Genomic DNA, 27470 nt, shown 5'->3' on the forward strand with positions numbered 1-27470 from the left:
ACTGGCGAAGCGTCGACAAAGAGTTCAATCTTATCCTTTGGGTTGAGTTCAATCTTATCCCTAGGCGCTTGATCACATTCAAAGCATCGTTCTTCAGAAGTTCGAACTCCCTTTCTTCTAGTTCGGTCCAGTTGAAAGTTCTGGCGTTAGCTAGAGCATGGAGGTACTGGGTTCTATCGGCCCTGTTCAAGATAAATCTGTCTATATAAGTAATTAATCCGAGGAAACTCTTAACTTCAGCACAGGTTGCTGGTGTCCTGAACTTCTTGATCGCATTGACTTTTTCATCTTGTACCTCCCAGCCATTTTCCGTAAGGACGAATCCAAGAACTTAACTTTTTGACTTCCAAAGATACATTTGGATGTGTTGAGCTTGACATTGTGGTTCTCTAAACGTGCTAAAACAACTGCTAGGTTTGCATCGTGTTCCGTCTTTGTCTTGCCATGCACGAGAATATCGTCGAGATAGTTTTTTACTCCAGTGCAGCCGCTCAATATCTTCCTCTGCAAAATTTTTTGGAACAGGTCCGGTGCATTGCAAAGCCCAAATGGCAATCTTACGCACCGGAACATCCCAAACTCAGTAAAGAAGTTCGTCAAATGACGAGAATCTCTATCTAGCAAATCAGTGGAAGGAACCCTGAACACCCTGAACACACTCTCTGCAGAAGGGGAGAGCGATAATCTTGGTAAACATGTATATGTGTTGGCATTGGGAAGAAATGAAGGATGAAGCAGAAACCCAAAAGACCAATTTTTCTAGTCATTCTTTAGACGATTTCCTGAAGCAATGGACGTAACAGAGGAGTGTTTTCCTATTCGGCAAAAACAAATGAAGCCGGGTGGTCACCACAATGCGCAGCGAACGCTTCCCGAGGGTAAGTATACTAACTTGTGCAAAACAAAAAAAAAAAAACTGTAGGAAAATAATTGATAATTTTCTCGATGAAGACGATCCTGAATATGTGACATTTTGTTAAAGGAAGTTATTTTATTTTCTTTTATTTGTTTAAACAAATGGAAAATGGCGGCCATTTTAAAATATGAGCCAAAAAAAATGCTTACTCATGGTTCGAAAAATCTTGCGAAAGGTCAAGTTATCAATTGTAGAAACACGATTTTAAATAGATAAACTTGCGAGAGGTCAAATAAGAATTAAAGTAAATTAAATTTGATACTTGCGTGAGGACAGGTACGAACAAATCTGCTTGCGAGAGGACAAGCACAAAAAAAAGAAGATAATGTGTAAACTGGTAGAATAAATCGGAACTTGCGTTAGGACAAAATAATAAAAAAAAAAAATGGATATGTAAAAGTGATGCTAATGAAAATAATGATTGATATCTTATTATCTAAACATTGAATCTCAATTTTATTAAGTGTTGCAAACGATCATGCTAACTTGAGACGCATTTGGATCTTTTACAGAAAATTTATTCAATAAACTACCAAAGAAGACGAAAAATAAAGCAAAAAAAGAAAGCAACGTTGAAAGAAGCGCGAAACTGGAAGCACTATGTAAGGATTTGGAGGCAGAAAAGGCTAAACGTGCACAGGTTGAGCAAGAGTTGGTGCGAGTTCGCAAAGAGAAGGATGCTCTCGAAGGCAGCTTGGATCAACGACAACAATCGGAAGCACCTATAAGTGATGATGGTAGCATCGGGTTTGATCATGCTCTAGGTCCAACCAGCACGCAAAGGGCACAAGCGTCAATCCCGTTAAACGATGTGGAAGGATCGCGGTTTATGTCGTCAGTAAACCAGCTATCTGTGTCATCAATCAATATTCCCGAGTGTAAGCCACTCGACGGTGATGATGAGATCTATCGGTACTCATACGAGGCGTGGAGAGAGTTACTTGAGGATACGATGAGGTTGGCTGGTGTTCAAGATGATGCCACGAAATTCACCATCTTTACTACACTACGGTATGAGCTATTGGCGTTGAAAAATTTGCGCTTCCAGCAAATATAGACAGTTTCTTATTGGAATTTTCAGTGGAGTTAAAGGATAGTACAGAGTCCGCCATGTTTCACGCACAGTCTGACGTTTGCTTATGGATTTTCTCATACACTGTACCAAAACATCTTCCTCTGTTCGTATGATTCCTCAGACCCTTGATATTGAAACATACACGGCAAGAATAAAATACCCAAAAATAAGTTAAAATAAACTCAACGTTGGGTTCTAACATTTAAGGTCCGCCGTTGAGTGAATCAGAAAAGCGGCGTTGGTTAAAATTTACTCAACTATTGAGTAATAATAAATGAACTCAAATATAAGTTTATTTTCATTGAGTTTGCTTTTATGCGCCTTTAACCATTTCATCTTCACAAGCGTTGATAGACGAGTGGTCAACATACGGGCCCCGTAACCTCAACGTCCATGGTTTGGTTCCAGTCTGCTCCGTTTTATTATTTTTTATCGACTTGGTCAACGTGGGTTCATGATCACGATTACTCAAAATTGAGTTTTCTTCTTTAACTTAATTTTACCTAGCCCCACGGAAGCCACGTGATGAGTGAAAGGAACTCAATTTTGGGTACTTTTTTCTTACCGTGTAGAAATCCTTTTTCCGAATGACATCTCCAATCGGACGATGATGCTTTCAAAATCGGATGATTTTACTTTTGAATTTTGAATGTACCGTGATATGCAAAACGAACGCTTCGGCAGTTGAAATGTGTATCGCACTCTGTTTAAATTATTGCCTTTCAAAATGTAAATGCTAATAGTATTGGTTCAGCCCCTTTACGAAAATCATTCAAAATGTGGATGCGAACTGTTCAACCGATTATTCCTCGTGCTCGGAAAATAGTTCTCCATTTGTAATTAGTTCTGCGAGTAGAAAGCTAGGTAGAAAGTGGAATATTTTGCAAGTTGTGTGAAGTGAATTGAATGCCAAGAAAATTATGATAAATATCATCCTAAGCAATGGATGTAAGAGTGTTCAACCAAGATTTTATGTTTATTTTGATTGTGGCCGTAAAACTTGGCCTCCCAGCCGATGTTGTGGTTGCATTAATGGGTGAGGCAAATAATGTTTAAGTCCCCATGATTTTTTAACCGGAATGTCTTTTTTTTAATTATGTAGGATACTAGAAAATGTCCGACTACTAAGTGAAAAATATTCTGCATTTTTAGATCACGGTCTTCCGGCTGATGCATTTGGCACCCTTACCACGGATAATTGGAATTCTCTATTGGAGGATCACAATATTGATGCGGCTACTGTGTATCAGGCGATATCTGATTGGAAATTACAAACGGCAAGTATAAATAGTATATTCAGTGTAAGTAGTGAACATTTTGTTCAAGATGTTGGGTGATACCACACCACCGCTACACTAGTGGGCTACTTGATTAATTTTTGCATCGGAGTGTCAATTTTCCTGTCGTTTGTTAGAACACAACTAGATCCGGAAGTTGAAACGGTAGAACCTTGGACTGAACCTTAAAAATACATAAAAATATATATTCAGATAGACGTGTGGTTTTGTAAACAATTACTTCAATCATTAATTTTTTGCTATTGCAAACTCTCCCTCGAAAAATAACACTATTATTAGGTATGGGAAATTTTCCCTAAGTAGCTATTAGTTACAACAATTTGACGATTAAAATCATTTTGTTTTTGTTTAACAAAATATGTCCATGGCATATTCAAAATAAAACAAATTCAACTTTCATTATTACCTAATTTTCACTTTATCTGCATTTTATTTATATTGAAAAAATCTTTTTCGTTGCAGGGAATCGGCGAGGGTACGTGCATACCAACATTGGAACCATCATGCACATTTATACACATCCAAAAGACACCGCCACCATCAAGCATGTTGCAATCCTCTGATACGGAGTTGGATCCAATAGAAGAGACAGAATCAGCTCATCATACCAGAGGAATGCCTCAGTCCCTACCAGTGGAGAACGATGTTCAAGTATGCACAAATATTCATGCATAATTTTTAGATAAGTCCAATAAAGCATTATCATGCTTTCGAAGAGATCAAAGTCATCTCTAACAGTCTTTAGACGCGGAGATTCTCAAACCTCACAATCCTAGTCGATAAAGAGATGTTCAATTTAAATATTTTTGCAGAATCTGATTTTCATGATTCCGATCAAATTGAATGTTGCTGTTGTATACATTAGTTGTTCAGTTGAGTTAAAAATATTTGATTGACACCATTATAATTTTAATTTCAATCGTCCGTTATTGCTTACTCGCTCATGCAAACAACTGTTTATAGCACACTTATGTCTATTTGTAAATTTACCCTTGATATCTATTATGCTGTTCCATAAGGCACACGGCCAATGAGAATAATTCTGAGAGAGAGACATTTCTACTCAGTTGTATGTGAAATTAAAAACAAACTGCAGATACTCAGCGCTGAGTTCCTGCAGTTTTTAGAAATTTATCCATATAACTGAGTAGAAGTGACTCTCTTTCTCTGAGTTGTTCCCATTGACCGTGTATTCCATGAGACACGGTCAACTGATATTTTTTTTTATGTTTTGACAATTCATTCATTCAGTAAGTAGAAAATAGTTTTGTTTATATTTACATCTTGAATTGGTAACACTGATTAATCACACACACAGCGTTTTAGTTGTCAGGCCAACTGCAAAACGTCTCTTGGATCACCTTATTGGAGCCTTAGATAGCCTAGTAGAATTACTTGTTTTAAACTTGTTTCTCTACTCATATATAGCAACAAGAGGATCTCGAAGGACACAGTACATCCATAATATTCACGCTGACACCGGAAGCTACCGAAATATACGGAGCGGCCTCAACAGGAAACGGACCTGAATTAAAAACGAATATAGAGCATGATAGGCAAGTCCTGGAGTCTCTTCAATTGATGCCAAACCAACAATTTGATTACGACGACCAGGTATAACACTAAATTGTTATGGAATGATCCATGATGACTTGAGATAGGATCTTTTATATGTAATTTATAAATAACCGTAACAAAAAGGGATTAATCCTTTTTTTCTATTTACACATAGCAACACCCATCAGAACTGGACGATCACGAAGAACACACAGCATCATCTGAAGAATTCACACTGCCACAGAGAGCTACCGGAGCATACGGAGCCGCCTCAGCAGGAAATGAATCTGAGCTAAAAACGAACCCAGAACACGATGATGAACGCCAGACGATGCCAATACAACAAATTAAAACAGAGACTTGTGACAATCAGGTATGTCAACTAATACGACCAGGAATATGACTAATATATTCTAGCTATGTCCATGTTGTTATCGACTGATCGGTTGAGATTTGAAGTAGGTACTTGTGAGGACCAGGGTTGTCAATCGATAATTGTCGATAACGTTTACGTTAACGTCCGCAAGGCAAATTCATCATTGCAAACGTTAACGCTGAAATAATCAACAGTAATCGTAATGACCATGACTTATACCTACATACCTTCAAGGTTACATACACATTATTTACGCAATTTACAAATAACCGAAAGAAGACTTTTACTTATTTTACCCATTTTTCTCTGCATAGCAACAATCATCAGAACTGGAGAACCACGAAGGACACACGCTGCCACCAGGAGCTACCGGGGTGACATCGGCAGGCAAAGAAACTGAACTTAAAACGAAAGCAGGACGTGCTAACAAACTTGTGTCTTCTAGCAGAGCATGATTACATTTTTTCTAGTGATACGCTAACGTATCGAAATAAATTGTATAGAGCTGGAAACTTCCTGACAGTTTCTTTAAGTTCAGATGTCGAGATCTATCAAATCGTTGAAATTATTAAAATTAAAGGAGATTATTTTGTTGTTGTTTCACAATGGTCAGTTAAAAGCTTTGATGAACATTATCAGGCTTATATTGTAGGAGATAAGCAAAAAGGATACTATTTGTTAAATATTGATATATTTGATGGCCCTCCAGTTGCTTTAGAAAAAATACAGAATTATTTAATGTTAAGAAGAAAATTGTATACGTATAATGATTATGAATAAAAAAAATTTACTTTATTTAGTATATGTATTCAAGCTTTCTGGGCTATTTCTGATTGCGTCATGAATGACAAATTTCTTTTGACGCAATCAGGGCTAGTACTAACGGAGAAATTCAAAATAAAATATTAAAATAAACATTTGATTTCACCTTCATTTTTCAGTCTCAATTCATTTGAAAAGCTTGTTCTTGTAACCCTGTTCGCTAATTATTGTCCTCTGAATGTTGAAGTAATGAAATTGGGTTGTTAGCGGAATGCTAAATAAAACAGCAAAAAAGGTTATCTTCCATTTAATTCCACTTAATTAATTTTGGTATCCATGACAGATACGTATTTCGACTACAATGTGCAGTCTTCATCAGTGTCATTCCTCTGAATGTTGTATATTTTACACACATTTATGAAGCAAATTCACACACGGTTTTAAGCCTAAAAACATTTTAAAAGCTTGTGTTCACAATTCTATTCGCAAATTATTATCCCCTAAGCTCTGAATTTTTAACAATCAGTTTTGATGCAAATCTCATACTAAAATTAAATGATAATCATATGAACCTTCATCATCTGCTGAGAAATTCAACCAAAAGATAATCATCCAGAATTCGACAGCATATTGTTAAAGGGCGCAAGCGAATCAGTTTTCATTCAATGATAGGAGGATGTTTTGGTTCAGTGTAGGAGTAAAGAGCTACAGAGTCGCCGTCAACGCCAATAGGTAACGTGCATGCAAAGAAAACCAAGGCATTGTATGCACAGGTAAAACGGGAAACTTATTTGTACGATGGTGCAAACATTATCACGCATACGGTAGAATGTAAATATTTACCATACATTTGAAACCGCAAGGGATCTTTATTTCAAGTGGTGAAAAATTTGGATATAGGGGAAATGACTTTAATGTTGGTCTATCGATCTAAGATTGGGTCCATCGCTGAAAATCTGCTATTTATGATTTTTTTTTTTCCAGATTAACGCGTCATTGGTCCCGGTACTAATGAATATTTTTGGTCGCTATTGAAAATTTACTCGATTGCTGCATTTATGAATGGGCCCAAATTAGGGGCATTTAGGCTGACATTACATCCATTTCCCCTACTTATTGGCTTTTCTGAAATAAGTGTATTCTGGCATGCAAAGCATTTCAAAATGTTTTTAGAAAGGCACGTTCCAGAAATGTTTAATTTTTACGCGAAAGCGGCCATCATCCATTCTACCTTAGACATCTACTTACGGAAATTCCCATCCCTCAAGGCAGTCGTGCTACTGCTACATTGTTTGCGCTCCAATCTGACTCGGGTTTTTGCTGGAGGGGATCGAGTAGTACGGCCAGACGGCCAAGAATATATTTATTTTCGGATCAGTCCGAGAGGGGAAAATCTTAATCAAACATACAAACATAAGTCTAGTAGCTGGGACTATAAACAGCAATTCCCCCGAGTCATTGCCGGAATGTGACCCTAGTTAGGGGGGCTGGTGATGGATAAGGGATGGATTTCGTCCGGAATGAAATGGTGAACAAAGCGTAATTTGATACACCTATCTCTGTGCATCAGTTTATCGTTCCATTGGCGAAAAGGCTATCAGATAATATTTGGGCGAAATTTGGGCCAGGGAGCAGCATGCTGGGGAAATCGAATTACCCCAAGGGGGAATACACTTTCGATGAGTTGCAAAAGCTCAACTTTTGGGTCGTGTATTGTTATCGTTAGGACTTTTCCGGTAGTCGATCCTTCTACAGTAACCGCTTGTTCGCAGTTTCGATAGAGCCCATGCAGGAATGGTCTCATTTCCCTCTCCTTGGGGAATCTCAGTCGATCCAAGCAAATCGTACATTGATCCTAATTAAGTAAGTGGCGTAAGAGCCGATTTCTTGGCAGCTGTGTGGAAGGTATAACAACGACGGTGCCTCCCCTTGGTCACTTAGGGTTTAATGGTAATCATGTTAGTGATCATGATTCGCACCGGTATGTTTATCCAAACCCAATAGTAATTTAATTTAGTACACAGCTACAATAATTGCACTCTCAAAGCTCTTCCTCTAATGGCGCCGGTAGAAGTTCGTTCAATCAATCGAACAATCTGGTTTTACGTGCAATGCAATCAAAGCCACTATCACTGCCACCGCCATCGAATTTCCAATCGATTCAATTTTTCCATTCATCAGCGCTACTTTCCAGTCGCCATTGATGCTCTTGATTTGATTGAAATGTGCTTATGCTTGTGTTGTGCGTTAGAATTGCAATCTGATCGATTGAGCTAGGTTTTTTTTCAACTCCGCGCAATCATTCGAAATTGATTAATGATCCTGTTGATGTTCTTATATTACACCCTCAAATCGTGCCAGTTGAGCAGTTCCACGTCAACTGACGAAGCGATTTTATATGTCTCTCTCCCAGGCATGGCAAATCATTTACATTCATTTCATACATTCATTTACATTCATTTGCTTCTTACTTTTTGCATCAACAGTATTCTGCAAAACAATGTATAGAGCTTTTGTAGGTTTTGTTATTAGCTACAACTTTTGCTCATAACTCAAATCTGTATCTCTTATGCATCACGAACTAGAGCGGGCAGAACTTGTCACTGTTTTTCAGTGAATGTAAAACACATTCACTGAAAAACAGTAGTGGCTTCTATCCGCTCTGGTTCGTCATGCATAAGAGATACGGATTTGGTTTAATAACAAACGTTGTAGCTAATAACAAAACCTACAAAAGCTATATACTTCATTTTGCGGAATACTGTTTAAGAAAATAGTTAGAGGCAAATGAATGTAAATGAATGCACGAAATGAATGCAAATGATTTTCCATGCCTGCTCTCTCCGAATTTCATGAAACTAATTGTTCGCTAGGGGTGATGAGCCAAGTTTTTGCCGGAATTCGGACATTTAAGGAATAGGCGATGTCGATGCGATTTTTACAGAATCATTTTTTTTTCATCCGATCTTTTGATATCGTTGATATCGATTTTTTATTAATTTATTTTTTTTATAAGGCCGGAACAAATCACAAAATTTTCTTTTGTCACTCGATGCTCGCACCAGTCAAGGAGGGGGGGGGGATAAAAAATAAACCAAAAAAATAAAACATTTAAAATTCGTTTTACATTATATCTAAACCAGGCTATATCTCAAACGCTAACTTTTTTTCTTAGCCTCCGCTTTAGCCTTATACTTCTTTGAAGCCGTGATTTTTGACACTAATGCCACAAATGTTCACTTTATTATGTGTAACACTCGAGTTATCAACAAGACATTTCGCGCATAAGTTTTTGTATCCTTTCAAGGAAGAAAATTGGTAATAATGTAGATGAATAGGATCAAAGCAATTGATTTTTAAGTATTGATAAATTCCATCAATACCATCAAGCGGAATACCACAAACGTAACAGTTCTTATGAAAAAAAACGTTCTGTTTTCGATATTTCCTCTCTATCCAAATATAACTCAGTTTTCTCAACAATTGTTCGTGCTTCAAAAAATCTTACTAGACGTATGGATTCAGGAAGGTCTATTCAACAAAATCCAAGCGTAATATTCAAAGAAAGGAGCTAAAATCCATCTTGGATGAACATAAAACCCAAATTTTAACGAAAATACGTAGTTTTGCCAATTTAAACCTGGCTTTGGGTGTGCTTAAAAAAATAATCATCACATATGAATTCAGCAAGGTCAGTTCTATAAAATCTAAGCATACCTAACTTTCAAAGGACAGTATCAAAATCCAACTTAGCAGAAATGGAAAACCAAAAAAAAAACCTTTTCGAATTACAAACCCGGTTCAACCTTCACTTATGGATTCAGCAAGATCCATTCTAAAAAATACAAGCCTATTTTTCAAAGATATGAGGCAAAATGCAATTTGGTAGAACCGAAAAACCAAATTTCTATGAAAATACGGAAGGATTCAGTAATTCGGTAAAATCCACTCCTATTTTTCAAAGGAAGGAGCCGAAATTCAACTTGGCTGAAAAAGAAACCCAAATTTCTATAAAAAAATACGTACTTTTAAGAATTCAAACCCAGTTTTCTAAAAAATTGTGCATGCTTCAAAAATTTACCATCACGCATGGATTCAGGAAAGTCCATTCTATAAAATTCAAGTCTATTTTCAAAGATCGAAGCCGTAATTTAACTTGGCAGAACAGAAAATCAAAGTTTTTATGAAAATACGTACTTTTGTGAATTTAAACTCGGTATTCTCAAAAATTGAAGAAATTCAACCCTCAAGTATGGATTCAGCCACTTCTTTTAAAATACAAGCCTATTTTTCAAAAATGGAAGCCAAAATTCAGTTCGGAAAAACAGACAAATTAATTTTCTTTGAAAATACCTTCTTTTGTGAATATTAATCAGGTTCGTCCTTGCGGTATTCAGCAAGTTCCATTCTAAAAAATCCAAGCACAAAAAGATTGAACCGAAATCCAACCTGGCTTCAAAAAAAAATCTGCTATCATAACATCCGAGCCTGTTTTTCAAAGGACGGAGCCAAAATCCAACTCGGCTGATCAAGGAACCCAAATAACTACTTTTGTGGATGTAAACCCAGTTTTATCAACAATTGTGCTTGCTTTAAAAAAAATCTACCATCAGGTATGAACACACGAAAGTCCATTCTTTAAAATCTCAGCCTAATTTTCAAAGGATGTGAATCTCACAAGAACGAGGAAGGGATCTAAGGGAGCGGAATCTACGTTAAAAGTTAGGTAAATCACTTCAGGAAAGCTCAGACTAATATTCAATATAATTCAATCACTCAACAGAAAAGTTTGAACTTCCTGGGGAAGGTTTTGAACCACTTCAGAAAAGGTTGGACACCATTTGGAAAATTTAAGCTCAAAAAATTGTCGGTTCACTTCGGAAAACTTTCTACACTTTCACTAAGCAAGATTGTGTCCTTGCCAAATGCCAAAGCAGTTAACAAAAATCTGGAGCTCACTTAGGAAAATATCAAACCCGTTCTGACTAGTTTGGTTTCAGTTCGGAAAAAGTTGAATCAATGCAGAAAACCTTGGATTCATTTAGGAATAGGATTAATCAGTTGCCTCACTTCAGAAAATGCGAAACCAATTCTTGAAAGATTGGATTTGGAATACGTTGAATCACTTCAGGAAAGTTTTGACAACTTTAAAAAGGACTGAATAACATAACAGAAATGTTAAGACTCAGTTTGAAAAATATTGATGACTTATTCGAAAGTTTGAACTCACTTCGAAAAAGTTCAGACTCAGTTTTGAATCTGCTTTGAAAAGTGTCACCTCAGTTAGGAATTTCCTGAATCGTTTCTGATTTGGTCTCACTTCTAAAAATTTTAAACCAATTTTGAAAAGATTGGATTTAGCTCGGAAATTGTTGAATCACTGTAGAAAATAAGTGAATCATTAAGTATCATTGCAGAAGGTTTGTAAGTTAAGAAATGTAGATCGAATGTGAAAATCTGGCGACTACGGTGGGCTGGGCACATCGTAATAATGTCGGATAACAACCCACTGAAAATGGTTCTTTGTAGTGATCCGACTGGGACAAGACGAAGATGTGCGCAACGAACACGAGGGATCGATCAGATTGAAGGTGGCTTACCTAGTGAGTTGCCAAACAAGATTAGGAATGATGTTCGATAAAATCCGTTTTCAACAACTGAAACCGGCTGATCCGATTTCAAGGACCTGTCATGCCGTACGGGTCAAGTACCAATTTATGTGAAAATTCTTTAAAAGAACAAGGTGATACAACAACAACAACAACAACAATAAAATCTAGCAAAGCGAGTATACATACCCAAATGAATTTGCGAAAAATAAATATTCACTGAAAGTTTTATTTTATTTCCCCCTTGGTGATATTCTAAAATTTTGAAGGGGGGGTGACAAAAGAAAAATTTGATATTTGTTCCGGCCTAAGGCATTAAAAAAACAAAACTCCTATATTACCAATGGAGAAAATTAAATCGCCCAAATCATTTCATGTTGTCGTTGACAGATTCCATTCCTTTATTTAACGTCGGTCTCTCTTCCACAATCTAGTGCCAATCACCGACGAACATCCATTGATGGCAATCGAATGTGCAAGGCAACTTTCACACCTGCGTAGGATATCGCACCCATTCAACACACATGGGCTGGGACCAACGGCTTTACTTCCCTTCCGAAGGAAGATTTGACCAGAGATTTGTAAAAATCCCATAAACTGTGGGTTATTCGCTGTTCTTTTTTAACGCTCCCTATCAACCGGGAATAAAAGCCCAAACGCAATGTGGGTGGAAGCGGAACGGAAACGGAAAGTTTGACAGTTGTCACAAATGACATCAAGATGCCTAACCGAAGTCGATTTGATTCTAACTAGTTTTCAATCCGACAAGTAGGCTTACTCAGATTGGGCTTTCCCGCTGCTGCTGCCGTTCCGCTTCCGCTGTCATTGCGCTTGGGCCTTAAGGGTGCACTGTTGAGCGGAATTACAAACATCACGAGGCAAAAATAAGAACTCGTTCGTGACTTTCTCATTATTTGTTTACAATTGCTTGAATGAGACAATATTTTGTAACGTTCGGAATAAGCTTTAAAATTATTATCAAGTAAGAATCTGATCAATATCACGTCAAACGGTTGAATTAGCTTTTGCTGCTTTCCTTCAAACCGGTTTATTTTGATGTTTCAGTTTTCTATGTTGATAATGTTTACAATCATTTGTAATTATTGTAAAGAATTAATCGTATTTTTTCATAGAATAGATTTTAGACGTATAAAGACTGCTAAATATAATAAAGATTAAAGCTCAGTATATTCTTGATTAGTATTATTTTTGAGTGTACACGAATTATCAAAAACAAATCTTGATAGAGCTGGAATTAGGGCAAAACAGCCTTTGACTGCTCTCGTTGATTTCTCGGAATTCAAGGCTCGCCTACACAAAGCATCATATCCATCGGGTAGGAGAAGTCCTCCTCTACTGGATGGTGATGTCGATTTGCCATGGAGTGCCATGGTTTCATTGTTTACAAAAGCTGTTACGCCCTAATTCCAGCTCTATCTAGAAATGTTGGTTCGAAACTTGCCTTGATCAAGAGAATGCTGTCATGACGAAATTCAAATTCGTGCAGGTAGTTTGAAATGTACCTATCTACTTTGATCTATTCTCTTCATCGACTCTCACTTTTGATAACAACTGCTATGCAAACTGATTTCGCGCAAATTTTACCACATAGTTTGATAAAGGAGGTTCTTATCTAGCGTCCAAAATGTCGAATACAACTGGGCAAGGTGTTGCAGCTGAGCTATGACCGAACAGAAAGTTGATGAAGAGAATCGATCAAAGCAAATAGGAACATTTAAAATGTTTATCTAGAAATTATTTTTATCAGCACTGCATAGCACGAAAACCACTCATCTACCGTATGCGTGCAACGTCCAAATTAAAAAAAAATCTCAAAAATTTCGTTTTCGAGTTTTTTTTATTTATTCAAAGAAACAACCCGTTTCTCAGAGTCTTAAACAATGTTAATCATCGATCGAGTTTCCACTTGCTGCAATTACGGCCTCCACACGCTTCCGGAATGCACGACCGGTTCTAATAATGTAGTCTGGATCCATTTCTCTCCAGGTACACTGAAACAAATCGACATGTACCGTTTATTGGATCCATCTTATAACATAGCAATGTCAGCAGATTTATTCATTCTATGTGATGATTGATAGATTCCATTGGATTATCACTTAAAAACTATGACTGCGATATGGAATGATTTCTATCGTAATTTCACATACTTAGTACTTGATAATACTTTGCTTCGAACGTGGTTAGCGAAGGTAAGAAGTATATGAATATTGTCTGATATATTTCATGGTGAAAAACTGTTGATATGTCATGGATGGGAACAGACATCTAGAAACTAATGGAAAATCATATAAGTTTGCACTATGAGAAAATTCAGTAAAATATACCTGTTTTCATGATGAATATTGCTCACTAAAATATATATCTTATAAGATAATCATGTATATTTTATTGGAGTTGCTTTTACTGATTTTTGACGTTTGTTGATATGTCGCGTGTAAATAGACATGTAGAAACTTTTGGACTGTCATTTAACTTTGCAGTATAGGAAAACATGTATATCTCATTGTAATAGCTTGCTTTGATTTTTGACGTTTAAAGATTGTAAACAGATCTATCCCAAGCATTAAATAGTCATATAGAAATGCCTTTTAAGAAATCCAACAGCAAGCATTTGTTTTTGCATGTTTTTCTGGGATGAATATCGCTCCCAATAAAATACATCTTATATGATTGTTCTTCATAAATTATTGAAACAATTTTCAACGATGTTAACACGTACACTCATTCATATGATAATTGGTTCCAGAAAAGAATGTATTGAGATTGAAAAAAAAAATGGTTCTACTGTAATATTTACTTTGCTATTATTCTAATTGTAAGCCTTCTACATGGCTAATTCAGATTCCAGCCCTAAGTAGTACTCGAACTTCATGAGCCAGTTCTATCAAATCATATAATTTAGTCGTTGATTTATTGCACACAGGTGCATTAAGAAAGATTTGAACAAACCACACCACCGAAACGGAACATAAATTTGTCAGTGCTATTTGTCTTCACTCTAGCAAAACGAGCATAAAGTTGCACTACATTCCATGTCGGGAGAGCTGTTCTTACTTCATGCTATTTGAACGAGCTCAATCTTGAAGTCAGCCGTGGCCCAGTTGAATCGAGCACAGACACCGAAAGCATCACACCTCAACAGATCTTGATCGAATCCCAAATCAGCTACAATAAAAAAAGGCACAACTGTGAAAGCTCCCACTGCCTGATGTTTATTTTTCGAATTTATTTTTAGAAATCGATTAAATATATGTGTCAAAAGAAGAAGTAAATTTCATGTTATTTTCACATAAACTTTACTTCGATTGATTTATGACACATATATTATATTGTGGTGAAAAGTATAGCTTATGCTTATGGGTTTCAAATCCATTTCAGTTAATTATTATAATTTGATCGATTTTCATTTATCATATGACGATCATATAAAAGTTACCAAATTATCAGCATTGTAAATGTATCAGATATTCATATAGAATTTACCTGACCCATTTTCAATCATATCATTTTCAATGGATTATCTTATAGCGCAAATTTATTAGACTTCCACATAACAGAAATATGTCAAATTCGTTCAGTGTACGGGTCAATGTTTGTCTGAGGCTGCGGCCAGGGTAGACGCGACACGCGACGCGACGCGAAGCGACTCACGCAAGGAATAATAATAAATAATAAGATTCTTTTGAATTGGTCGCGTCTACCCTGGCCGTACCCTGAGGCTTGCTGTACTCGGGTGGCGTTTAGAACAGGCCTTGGCCTTCATGACGCGCCATATTGAGTAATTTAGCGGATTAAGATCGGGGCTGGATGGCGGCCACATATCCTTCGCCCAGAACGGAAGATGTTCCTGCAACCACTTCTGAGTGCGGTTCGAGGTGTGGCACGGAGCCCCATCTTGTTGAAATACAACATTTGGCTTCGGACTGTACTGTTCTTTGATCCACGGAAGAACATACCTACTTAAAATCCCGATGTAGACCTCCGTGTTGACCTTGTCGCCTTCTGGAATGAACACCGGGTCCATTTTTTTGCCATCGGAAACCACCAATCCAAACACCATAACGCTAGCAGGATGCTTGGTCAGATACACGTTCCTGTGCTCGCCGGCCACGTCTTTTACCGGAAGAGAACTAACATACCGATCGGTTCTGGAATTTGATACGGGATCGACGGTAAACATGCTCTCGTCGGTGAACAGGATACCTGGATTTTTTCGCTTAATGAAGTTCAAGATTTTCTTGCATCGTTCGACTCGTAGCTCCCGGATGCGGTTGGTTATAATGTGAGTTTTTTTCCGTGCCCTCAACTTCACCCCGCAATCTTCCTTTACGATCTTCCGTGCCGTAAAGTCACTGATCCCGTGTTCCTTTGCCATTTTCCTTATTGAACGCACTGGATTCACCCGAATCTTCCTTTTGATAGCAGCGATAGCCCTCGGAGCCCGAGCTGACTGCGGACGACCTGTGGCCACCTTCGCGGATAGTTGTCCTTTCTTTCCTCGGTCTAAAACCCTTTTGACGGTCCACCGGGACACTCCCACGGCGATTGAAATTTCTTTTTGCGACATTTGCGCGTCACGAACACGCTGCCACTTCGTCATGGTGCAACTGTCAAACTAAGTAAATCGTTTTCTTTTATACACAGCCTACTACGGTATGAGCTATAGGTTACATGCATGCAAAGTAAACCAAGGCATTGTATACACAGGTGAAACGGGAACCTTATTTGTACGATGGTGCAAACATTATCATGCATACGGTATAATTGAAGCAACAGCTGCCTCAGTACCAAAATGCGAGGTTAAATTCGATTAAATTATAATAGATGATGATCTTCAGCTCTTGATCCTTCTGAAAAATGTCCGTAGGAGGCAATATCAAAGAACACGCGATCCTGCCATGAATGTTATTGGACGGAATTTGCAAAAAAAAAAAAAAAATTAAGCGTGATTCTCTGCCCTGAGGAACAAAACTTTTGAAAATAATGATTTGAAATTGGACCCGAGTTCCAAACCCTTTTGAAAGCTCACACATTTAAAAACAAAAACTTCAAAGCCTATTCCAGTGATTAAAGGAGGTGGTAAAATTTCGAACACAAATTCGAAAAGCTCAGATATTTGCTAAGCATTTTGAGAGTTCCCACAACTTCAGTTTGGGTATTACTAGACCTCTAGGGAATCAGGTTGCGCGGGATTATCTGAATATTGTCACCCGGGAATATATTTTGGATGATTCCTGGGGGACTGATTTGGACGAAGTAAGATCTATAGCTAAAGTGTTTCAAAATACAATAGCTCCAGGTAATGATGGAATTTTCAATATCCTCTTCATGTCTTGCCCTTTTTGGTTAAATTATTTAACAGATGTTTCCATTTGGCATACTTTCCTGATAAATGGAAAACGGAAAAAAAGTTGTTCCTATTTTGAAGCCGGATAAAAATCCAGTTGAAGTTTCTAGCTACCGTCCAATAAGTTTGCTTTCTTCAATAAGTAAACTTTTTGAAAAGATATTTTGGATAGCATGATGCTTCACATCAATACGAACTCAATTTTTGCAGATGAGTAGTTTGGATTCCGCCATGGGCATTCAACTACTCATCAACTCTTAAGAGTTACCAATTCAATTCGTTGAACGGTTCCAAAACTCAACTTATGATAATCCCACATAAGCCTGAAGTTTTCTTTTTGAAACCAAGTAGTAGTTACATAATCGCTATGAACGGAGTTCCAATTTATAGGTCTAGTCAAGGGAAATATCTTAAATTGGTACTTTTCGCTATTTGACCTGGAACTGCTCCGTTGTTGAAAGCCACGGGGCAATTTGAGGAAAAGGAAAAAGGACGAAAGAAATGACACAAGCCCGCAGAGTTGCAAGTTGCTTTGTACCTGCTAGATTTTGCTGGAGAAAAAGGGGTGCAAGAAGAATGGGAGCAAGTCTTATAGCTTACCGGAAACTTTCAGTTCTAGAGCGAGGCGAGCATTCCTTCGAGAGGCCGGAGTTGGTGAATCTGAAACGAGACGGGAAATGGGAAATAGTGGAATATGCCATTTTGCGAGTGAATTTCAGTGCTATTGTGGAGCAGATAAAAATACAGAGAAGGGAAGTGATGCGTATAAAATTTTCAGCTACTCAAACGAGATTGCCAGTCGAGTTCAGAGGGAAGAAAATGATGTGAAGTTTTCTGATTTGTGACATGGGAAGAAGGCTGATAACAACGACTGAGGGTGTAGTGAGTATAGAGAGAAGATAGTCGTCGAAGCACACAGAAACGTCGAAAGAAGGCACTTATATGCATTTTGCTACTCTGTCATAGTTTCCATCGCAAAAAAAAAACGGATTTCAACTTCTGAAATGTTCTTCCAAGCCTATAAGTTCTTTCAGATGAATTCGCTCTGCAGCGCTCATGAAAACTGACCTTATATTTGATTGGACATTTTATATCACCGAGTACGATTTTGCTTTCCTGCACCTTTAAATTTTATTTAGGATATGCTCTAGTCTTAATTTAATTCCACACCATTTTCAATTGAAATTCAACTTCTCCTCCGAATGCCAACAGCTGTACAAACTTCATCAGCGAACGTTTTGATGCAACAAAGCTGCTCCACTTGCTCACTTTCCGAGCATACATATTTCTTGTCATGTCACTTCATATTTGCATTTCCAGCAGTTTTCGCATTTTCCGGCAAAGCTCCGAATGCATCTGCTTCATTCTTACGAACTGTAGCTCCCTCAAGCATCCAACCCAAGCTCACTGGCATTTAATGTGTGTTTCCTGTTTTCTTCATGTGCATTATTAGAAGAAAACATTTCTTTTCGTTATACCCGGCGATGCAAACACATTATGCCATGGTACGCTATTTTCAGTTTTGAAAGTAACTCCTCCAACATGAACCGTATTTGCATAGAGCACGATGAAGCTGAGTCGCTTGGCATTTGTGGGGAAACAGCCATGGGGAGAAAAGAAGACTTAAAAGAGTTAAAGGTTTGCTTATGACATCGATGATCACCTTTAAAAGTTTTCCGAAATTGAAGACTTGAAACTAAACTAACTATTTTTCCTTTGCCTAATACGCCAAACGAAATCAACACAAACACACGCAGCTAAATGAAAGTCAAATACGGACCATATTAAATTGCTGACTCAAGTCGTCGTGCTTTCATTCCATTCATTTCCAGTGATGACATTTCTTGTCTTATTTTCCTTGCTAGGAATTTATTTGTTTGGCTGCATGTTTGTTGGATTCTTCACGCTTTGGTTTGTGTGCTCTTCTACCTACTTGTTTTAAATGACCTCTTACCAGCAACTGTATCTCGCTGCTTTACACCGCGGTAGATAACAACCAACGAACGGTTGAAGGTCGCATGTGGGCTTTTACTCTGATGGGAGGCATTGTGAAGAGGGCTGAAAACTTAAAGCTTCTTCAAGGTGGAAAAGCGGTTATCTTTAAGGAGCTCATCATATTTATGGGGGGCTGTTATGAATTTCACTTGAAACACATCCCATTCTCCAATCATGGAACATTTGCGAATATAGAGCCCACACAACGAGAAAAAAAAATACATCCAAATATTAGAAAGGGAAGAATGGGAGAATTTGGCAAATTTATGGGTTATTTTCTATTGATTTATCGTTTATGAAAAAACTACACTGAGGCAAATAAACTTCAGAATTTCATAAGGCGCGACTTATGAAAGATTTTCGTCTAACATGAGGTAGCTCTTATACGCCAATTTCTTGTGGCTAAAATTCATAAGTGGTTCTTATGGAATTCTTACGTTCTTTTGTCTCAGTGTATGATTCGAGGCGTAGAAAAATTGTCGTATGTCTTTGTGGAATATATGCTCCAACCTCTTTTTACGACCATTACACGGTGTTACACGACAAAAACACTTTTCAAGTGACCTATTGCAATTGTTCTAGCACCCCCAAGATTTAAAGTTATTAGTAAGAGATTAACTCAATAATTTTTCAATCGATTTTTAATTTTCAAACGGTTTTGGAAAGGAAAAGCTTAGAACTTTTTAAATATGTACTTATTATGGTTGATGTGCTGAAATTATGTTAGGTTTTTCTTATTAAATATGAAAGCATTTTTCTAAGTTTTGGTCATCCTAACCAAAACATGACGCTCCCCTCACTATAATACGAATTGTTCTCTATCAGAGTGTAGACTATCTGGAAAAACATGGAAAATCAGAGAATATCAGAGAATTGATTTTTATGTATGGAAAATCAGGGAATCGCAGGGAATTTTATTAAAATTCAGGGAATTGTTTCTTAATCACAGAAACTTATGAATATATATGTATGATTGATTTCACTAGTTTCAAACAACTTAAACAACTAGGTATAGTATGAAGATGTTTTTTTATCCAGTTCGTTTATTTGGAAGGCTCAATCGCATTAGCTTTACGGAGCCTATGAAGATGGTTGTTCATTTCAAATTTTAAATAGAGTTGCGAACTTGCATTTTTGCGAATTGAGCAAACATCACTGAAATAAAATGGTATTTCGATGATTTTGCTCCCACTGGGTGTTGACACATTCCTGAGTTCAACTGAGATCCTGAGGGTTGATTAAAATCCATTTCCGAAGTCGCTAGCACCGTTAGTTGTTGCAAAATTTAATCTCGAAATGAGTATGTGCGTCTCATAACAGATGTTGCACTTAGTTGGGTCGGACAAAATTTATCCTTTGAGTAGATTGGTGCGTCTGCTTGATCCAGCTGAGTTCAACAGAAAGCAATTCTTTGAGCGCATTGGAGCACCTTTGAGTAAACTCACGAATGGTAAATAATTAAGAGAAGAGAACGATGTTTCTTCCAAATACAGTACTTGTTTGCTTGCTGGGCTAAAAGTGCAGCCCAGTTTGAGAATTCTCCTTGCTAACTGAGCTGGTCAAACACCAAAGAATCACCGAGGGAACCTTCAATGGATTGTTTGATCTACGTTAAAAAAATCACGTGCATTGAGTTGAAACAGTGTGAAGTTTCTTAATGATATTTTCACTGCATTGCACTAGCGAGTTAACACATAACATATGTGGAACTCGATCATTAAAAGTCGACCCCATTTCAGTGATTTCAAGTGGTATAGAAGGACATCGATCTGTCAAATTGATTATACCAGCTGTAAAATGAAAAAGGGAATCAAGGGGCTTGTCAACTCTTTCTAATGATTCTACCGTGGTTTATAATTCTATGTGTTCGTAGCACTCCTGAACTCATGTCTTACTATTTCCTTAACCACTTATGTGCTTTATTTATAATTATATAGCTTACTTTCACAAATTCATCACCTTGATTCACACAGCAAAACTGTGGTAAATTTAGAAGAAACATGTAAGTAACATTTCCTCCTTTGAACATTTTTTTCATTTTTTGGGACCAATTGGGTTCTTTAATTTTGAAAAATTTATTGGTATTTATAGATCATCTAAAAAGGCTTCGTTTTCTGAGCACAACGATATTTTTTCCGACCTCATTTACATCCATGTCGATTTTTAAATCAAGATTTAAAGCAAAATAATCAGTTCACTGTTTGACACAAGCCTAACAAAATGACAGCTCACTCCCATACAAAGTACTTCCAAGGGGCGCTAAGGTGGTGAATTTTCCTAATGTAATCACATTTATTTAAAATAGTGCTCCAAAAGTGATGAAATTTTGGATTTCGTTTCCATTTGTAATGCAGATTACGAAAATGCAATAACCTCATTACCCTTAAAGAACCCAATTGCATCAAACTTTGATTTCATTAGGTTTCGTTGGAGAAAAAACATGACCGCGTAAATTTGGAATTAAGTGCTTACATTTTGAAGTCTAGAGAGAAGCAGCAAAATTTGGAACAAGAGTCAGAAGTACCATTTGAAAAATATTCAGTGCTTTGAGCTGACTTTGCATTGTTCCATTCGCAAGAATTTTGTAAGCAGAACGATAAATGAAATCGAGCGCTTATCGATACCTGTAACAACCAAGATTTCAACACTCCCTTTTCTCACTTGCCGTCAATTGAAAGGTTGATCCTGGTTGATCGAAACGGCAACTATGGGTAAGGTCTCAGGGTGGGACTCCTAGCTAGCTGTATCAAAGTTAAGCACTATTTACTAACGGAAAATAATCGTTAATATGCATCAACTCGATGTTTCGTGATGTAATCATAAGTTGACTCACTAAAAGCACAGTTAACAATATTTCAACATACCACGGACAAAATGATAGTTTTACACCTATTCAGCGTAATCCTCAAATCTTCGATTTGTTAGCATTAAATTATATTCAATTAACATAATTTCCGTCATGAATCCAATGCAAATAAGACGAAGAAATAATGCATCTGTAAATAGGCAATATTACCATAGAGGTAACTCTAAGACTAGAAGGTCCCGAAGAAATGTGCTCAACTTTTTGGCTCAGCTCTGGTACTCTCTTCGGTCCTAAGCTAATCGATTCACCCCTCGAAACATTGCAAAATCCACGAACCCCTCATTTTATCTGTCAAACTTTCATAGCGAATCAAAACAAACATAGTGTAGTACTAGAATTTCGACTAGAATGGGGTACATTCAACAATCAATACGAAACTAACGATTTTAAATTGGCTCACCACTTTAGTAGCCTATTGGTCCCAAGCAAACGATTAACGTACCCTATTCTAGTTGAAATTCTATTACTACACTATGTTTGTTTTGATTCGCTGTGAAAGTTTGACAGATAACATCAGGGGTGTGTGGATTGATGCAGAACATGCAGGGGTGAGTGAAATAGCTTGGGACTGCTTGGGACCGTTGTTCTGGTACTGAGTGAGCCAAAAATAATAATGATTTTCTTCGGGACCCAGTGGTCTTAGAGTTACCTCTATGGTACATTCATCGATGCACTTGGGATTAATAGGCTAGTCAAGTAGTGAGCCAATTTAAAATGTTTAGTAGCCACCGGTTGATATTACTGAATAACAACGCTCTTGATTGGCTTCTGACTGACTTAAAAATACTAGCCAAAAAAAATCCTTTGAAAAGCCCCCTGTCGAGCTAGAAGAAAAATTTGAACAGCGCAAGAACACCATCTCATTACGCATTACCGTTACTATTGACAATTCGCCTCTTCGGTCACTCTGTAACTCTTCACTCTTATGGTAAAATCCCATAAGCAAACATCAGTCTGTGCGTGAAACTTGGTGAACATTTCCTTACCCTTTCACTCCTTTGAAAAAGCCGTAGGCGAACGATGCAAGAAAATCTTGAACTTCCTTAAGCGAAAAAATCCGGTAATCCTGTTCACCGACGAGAGTATGTTTACCGTCGATCCCGTATCAAATTCCAAAACCGACCGGTATATTACCTTCCGGTAAAATACGTGGCCGACGAGCATAAGAACGTGTTTTCTGACCAAGCATCCTACTAGCGTTATGGTGTTTGGATTGGTGGCTTCCGATGGCAAAAAATGGACCCGGTGTTCATTCCAGAAGGCGACAAGGTCAACACGGAGGTCTACATTGGGATTTTAGGTAAGTATGTTCTTCCGTGGATCGAAGAACAGTACGGTCCGAAGCCAAATGTTGTATTTCAACAAGATGGGGGTCCGTGCCACACCTTGAACCGCACTCAGAAGTGGTTGCAGGAACATCTTCCGTTCTGGGTGAAGGATATGTGGCCGCCATCCAGCCCCGATCTTAATGCGCTGGATTACTCAAAATGGCGCGTCATGAAGGCCAAGGTCTTTTCTAAACGCCACCCGAGTACAGCAAGCCTCAGACAAACTCTCAAACTCAGACTACATTATTAGAAACAGCCGTGCATTCTGGAAGCATGTGGAGGCCGTAATTGCAGCAAATGGAAACTCGATCGATGATTAACATAGTTTAAGACTCTGAGAAACATCCCCCTTTTGAATAAATAAAAAAATAATCGAAATGAAATTTTTGAGATTTTTTTTTTTAATTTTGACATTGCCCAATGGTGCAAACATTATCACGCATACGGTATGTTATGTGGAGTTAAGCCAGGTTTAACATAATTACAAAATTATTTATATTAACACTGAATATGCCATTCAAATGCCCCTTACCATTTATGACCACGAAATATCAAACAAAATGTAACGTCTATTTTTGGCGTATAACTGCGAATAATTCCCAGCTATTTAGCGAACATGTACAGTATCTACTTGTAGTTCTTCTTCCCCATTGTATTCTTACTAACCTGATTAGCTCAGATAATCATATAGGAATTTAGGATAATGGTATTGCATGGAGTACCACTTTAATGGTTGAATAATGATTCTCAGATGCGTAGACAAGCATTGCCTTAATTGCCCAGAGTGGCTTAATTGAGTATTCTAGATCTTCATTGTAAAACTGGTTAGCTCGTATGCACTCAGCATGGAGGAAAGCCAATATCATGCGCAAAGAATCTTCGACTTTGATGAAACATTACACAGGTTTCCGGTATAGTACAACAATTATGTTTCACGGGGGTCATTTGGAAACAAGCGTGATTTTTCACAAGGGTGTATTTGCTTTGGCGCACAATTTATTCAAACCTTATCAGTCGATGTGCTGCTGCTCAGACTTCAGTATTTCATCGGCTTCATTTTTCGGTGGTACTCCACAACTTGCAGTAGGTATTCATGTTGTTCGGGATTCTTGGTTACCGAGCTGTTGAGGTCGGAAACAAGCTTTACGGCCCTTTCCACGACATTATTCACAACCTCAAGAGCTTGAACTCGCTGCTGCGCTGTTAAGTAGAAAAAAAAAAAACCGCCGTCACTTTCAATAATTTTAAAGCACTTTTTTTGTTCAAAATCGGAACAATGTGTATGAAAATATATCACTCTCTTTCGGTTCTTCTTCTTCTTCTTCGCATTTCAAGCTTATTGCATATAGCATATTAGCTTATAGAGTGCTCTCAACTTAGTTTTCTAGATGCACTTCCACAGTTGTTAATTGAGAGCTTTCGATGCCTGTTCCATTTCTGCATTAGTATAGTTGTGTGGCAAGTACAATCATACTCTATGCCCAGGGAAGTCGAGAAATTTTCCAACCCGAAAAATTCCTAGACCGGACCGGGAATCGAACCAGGCCACCTCCAGCATGGTCGGCCCATAGGGCGCCTGGAAATCATACTGGAACGAGATTTATTTTTTTCATATATCCGTGTCCCAGCCTAAATACCTTAAGTAATGCCTCCAAACGCGTCTACTTCGACTTCTGAGGTCACACAATAGTCCAACGCTTTTCTGGCTGGATATAGCCTCGTGCCATTACTCGAAAGATGTTCTGGAGTGGTACAAGGCTAAGGAGCTCACTTCCGTGCCGAAGCATCTCAATCCCCCGAACGCACCGGAACTGCAGCCAATTGAGAAGTACTAGGCCATCATGAAGCAGGCACTTCGGAAACACCCTAAGGAAGTGAAACCAGAGGAAGATATGAAAAAAATGGATTTTTTCACAAAAAAGTAAGGGGTTGTATGACCCCTAGACCGTAGATTTGACGTAGGATTACGAAAGGTAGTTATAATGTCACAGCAAAAGTATAGTAAATATTAAATTGATTTCTTAACTCGTTATCAGTGAAAAGTTTCGATAGGTTGAAATTCGGAAGCAATTTGAGAGTTATGAGGTGCTCTGTCGATGTTCATGTTGTACAAGCCAGTCCTGGACGATATGTCTTGAATTCAAGCCGTGTTGCCGTGCCACCTTCGTTTTCTACTGCTTCCCCGTTGAGGTGCTCGTCATAGTACTGCTTCCACCTCTCAATCACCTCACACTCGTTCGTGTGAAGGTTACCGTCCAAGTCCTTGCACATATCGGCTTGTGGCACGTAGCCTTTGCGTGAACTATTTAGCTTCTCATAGAACTTCCGTGTGTCGTTTACGCGGTACAGATTTTCCATCGTCTCGCGATCTCGGTCTTCCTGCTGACGCGTCTTCCTTCGGAAAACCGAGTTTTGTCTGTTCCGCGTTTGTCTGTATCGCTCCACATTCAATCTCGTGCGGTGTTGCAGCATTCTCCTCTACTAACAGTTTGCATTCGCCGTCAAACCAGTCATTTCTTCGGTCCGGGATTGCAGTACCTAGTGCCGCTGCAGCAGTACTACCTATGGTGGAACGGATGTCCCAACGTGCGCCAAGCTGATCTTCCGTGGGTAGTGCAACTTCCAGCTGCTGCGCGTAGTCCTGGACAACTCCGGCGTCCTGTAGTTGCTCAATGTTGAGTCGCGGCGTTCGACTTCGACGTGTGTTATGCACCGACGAGAGTTTTGAGCGCATGCATACTGCAACTAGGTAGTGGTCCGAATCTATGTTCGCACTGCGGTACATGACCGTCGATTAGAACGTGATCGATTTGGTTTTCTGTGTGTTGGTCAGGTGATCTTCAGGTGGCCTTGCGGGGGAAAAAGGTACTTCGAACTACCATACCCCGAGAGGCTGCAAAGTTCACGCATCGTTGGCCGTTGTCGTTCGATACGGTATGCAAGCTGTTTGGCCCGATTGCCGGTCTATACATTGCCTCCCGTCCTTCCTGAGCGTTCATGTCGCCGATGACGATTTTGACGTCCCGTTGCGAACAGCCGTCGTACACCTGCTCCAGCTGCGCATAGAACGCTTTTTTCTCGTCGTCGGTTCTCCCTTCGTGTGGGCAGTGCACGTTGATGATACTGTAGTCGAAGAAACGGCCCTAAATCCTCAACTTGCACATCCTCTCGTTGATCGGCTGCCAACCAATCACGCGTTGGCGCAACTTACCCAGCACTACACAGCCGGTTCCCAGCTCGTTGGTGGTGCCACAGCTCTGGTAGAAAGTAGCCGCTCGATGCCCGCTTTTCCATACCTTTTGTCCCGTCCAGCAAAGTTCCTGCAGTGCTACGACTTCGAAGTTGCGTGGTTGAAGTTCGTCATAGATTAACCTATCGCAACCCGGGAAGCCGAGCGATTTGCAGTTCCATGTTCCGAGTTTCCAATCGTAGTCCTTATTTCGTCGCGTAGGTCTGTGCCGATTGTGCCGATCCGTATTTCTTTCTTCAGTATTTGCAACCTTGTTTTTTTTTCAGGGCGGCTTTTTGGGCCTGCCCCAACCCCCTGTCTCGCCCAAATTTGAGTAAATCGCATATAGTAGTTTCCATTTAACACCAGCAAAAAAAACCTACTCTTCAGTATATTCTACCCAAAATCAAGTTTAATTCACGTAAATTTGAGAATATACAATTTACTCAATAAAGTAACTTATTGGGCTGAACTATATCGTTCCTTTTTTGACAACTATAAAGAGTGAGAGGCTGAACTCAATATTGAGTAAAAAGAGCTCAAATTTTGGGTTGTATTTTTCCCCGTATATGTTTTCACCCTTTTCTTTTAGAAATTTTACAAAACTTGGTTGTGTTGGTTCTGCCATGGTTATTGTATTTGGTGGGCTTGTTCCAGTTATATGTCGTTTTCGTTTTTGCGGTGTTGCACCGGTGTAGTGTAAGCAGGAATAAGCGCGAGTCTTTGACAGCTCAACATCATTTGTTTGTAAACAAAGGTGCATCCTATATCTACACCCTAAATTATTTCGGTGTACGGCAGTGTAGCACCGGTGTAGCTACCGCAAAAACAAAAAAGAAATAAATTTCGTATAATTTGAATACATCACAAGAACTTAAGTTTTCTCTAATTGATCATGATTCAAATTGAAAATATATAGAGGTTTTGTGCCTACGGGAGAAGAGGTAGTAACATTATTTTCACTCCCGCGGGTTTTGCCCTCAATCTTTAAAAAAAATGATAAAACACGACATAATTCCTTCCTTTTAATTAGCTACGGGTGTGACAACGATGGTGAGTTCACTATGTTATATCTTCATTTTATTTCA

General features: G+C 38.4%; 1 protein-coding gene across 2 annotated transcripts in view; it reads right to left on the reverse strand.

Annotated features, from left to right (window-relative positions):
- Positions 1-27470, reverse strand: part of Dh44-R1 (Diuretic hormone 44 receptor 1) — a 145024-nt gene that overhangs the window by 40907 nt on the left and 76647 nt on the right. For both annotated transcript variants that reach the window (XR_010518425.1, XM_065233161.1), the window contains one exon: positions 17565-17624. Coding sequence is in view for 1 of the 2 variants with exons in the window: in XM_065233161.1 (XP_065089233.1) it covers positions 17565-17624 (60 nt within the window). In the remaining variant the exon portion in view is untranslated. The remainder of the gene's footprint in view (positions 1-17564; positions 17625-27470) is intronic.

The sequence above is a fragment of the Ochlerotatus camptorhynchus genome, unplaced genomic scaffold (genome assembly GCF_037179485.1).
Source record: "Ochlerotatus camptorhynchus isolate MF236.1 unplaced genomic scaffold, CSIRO-AGI_Acam_v1.1 ptg000391l, whole genome shotgun sequence".
Taxonomy (NCBI): domain Eukaryota; kingdom Metazoa; phylum Arthropoda; class Insecta; order Diptera; family Culicidae; genus Ochlerotatus; species Ochlerotatus camptorhynchus.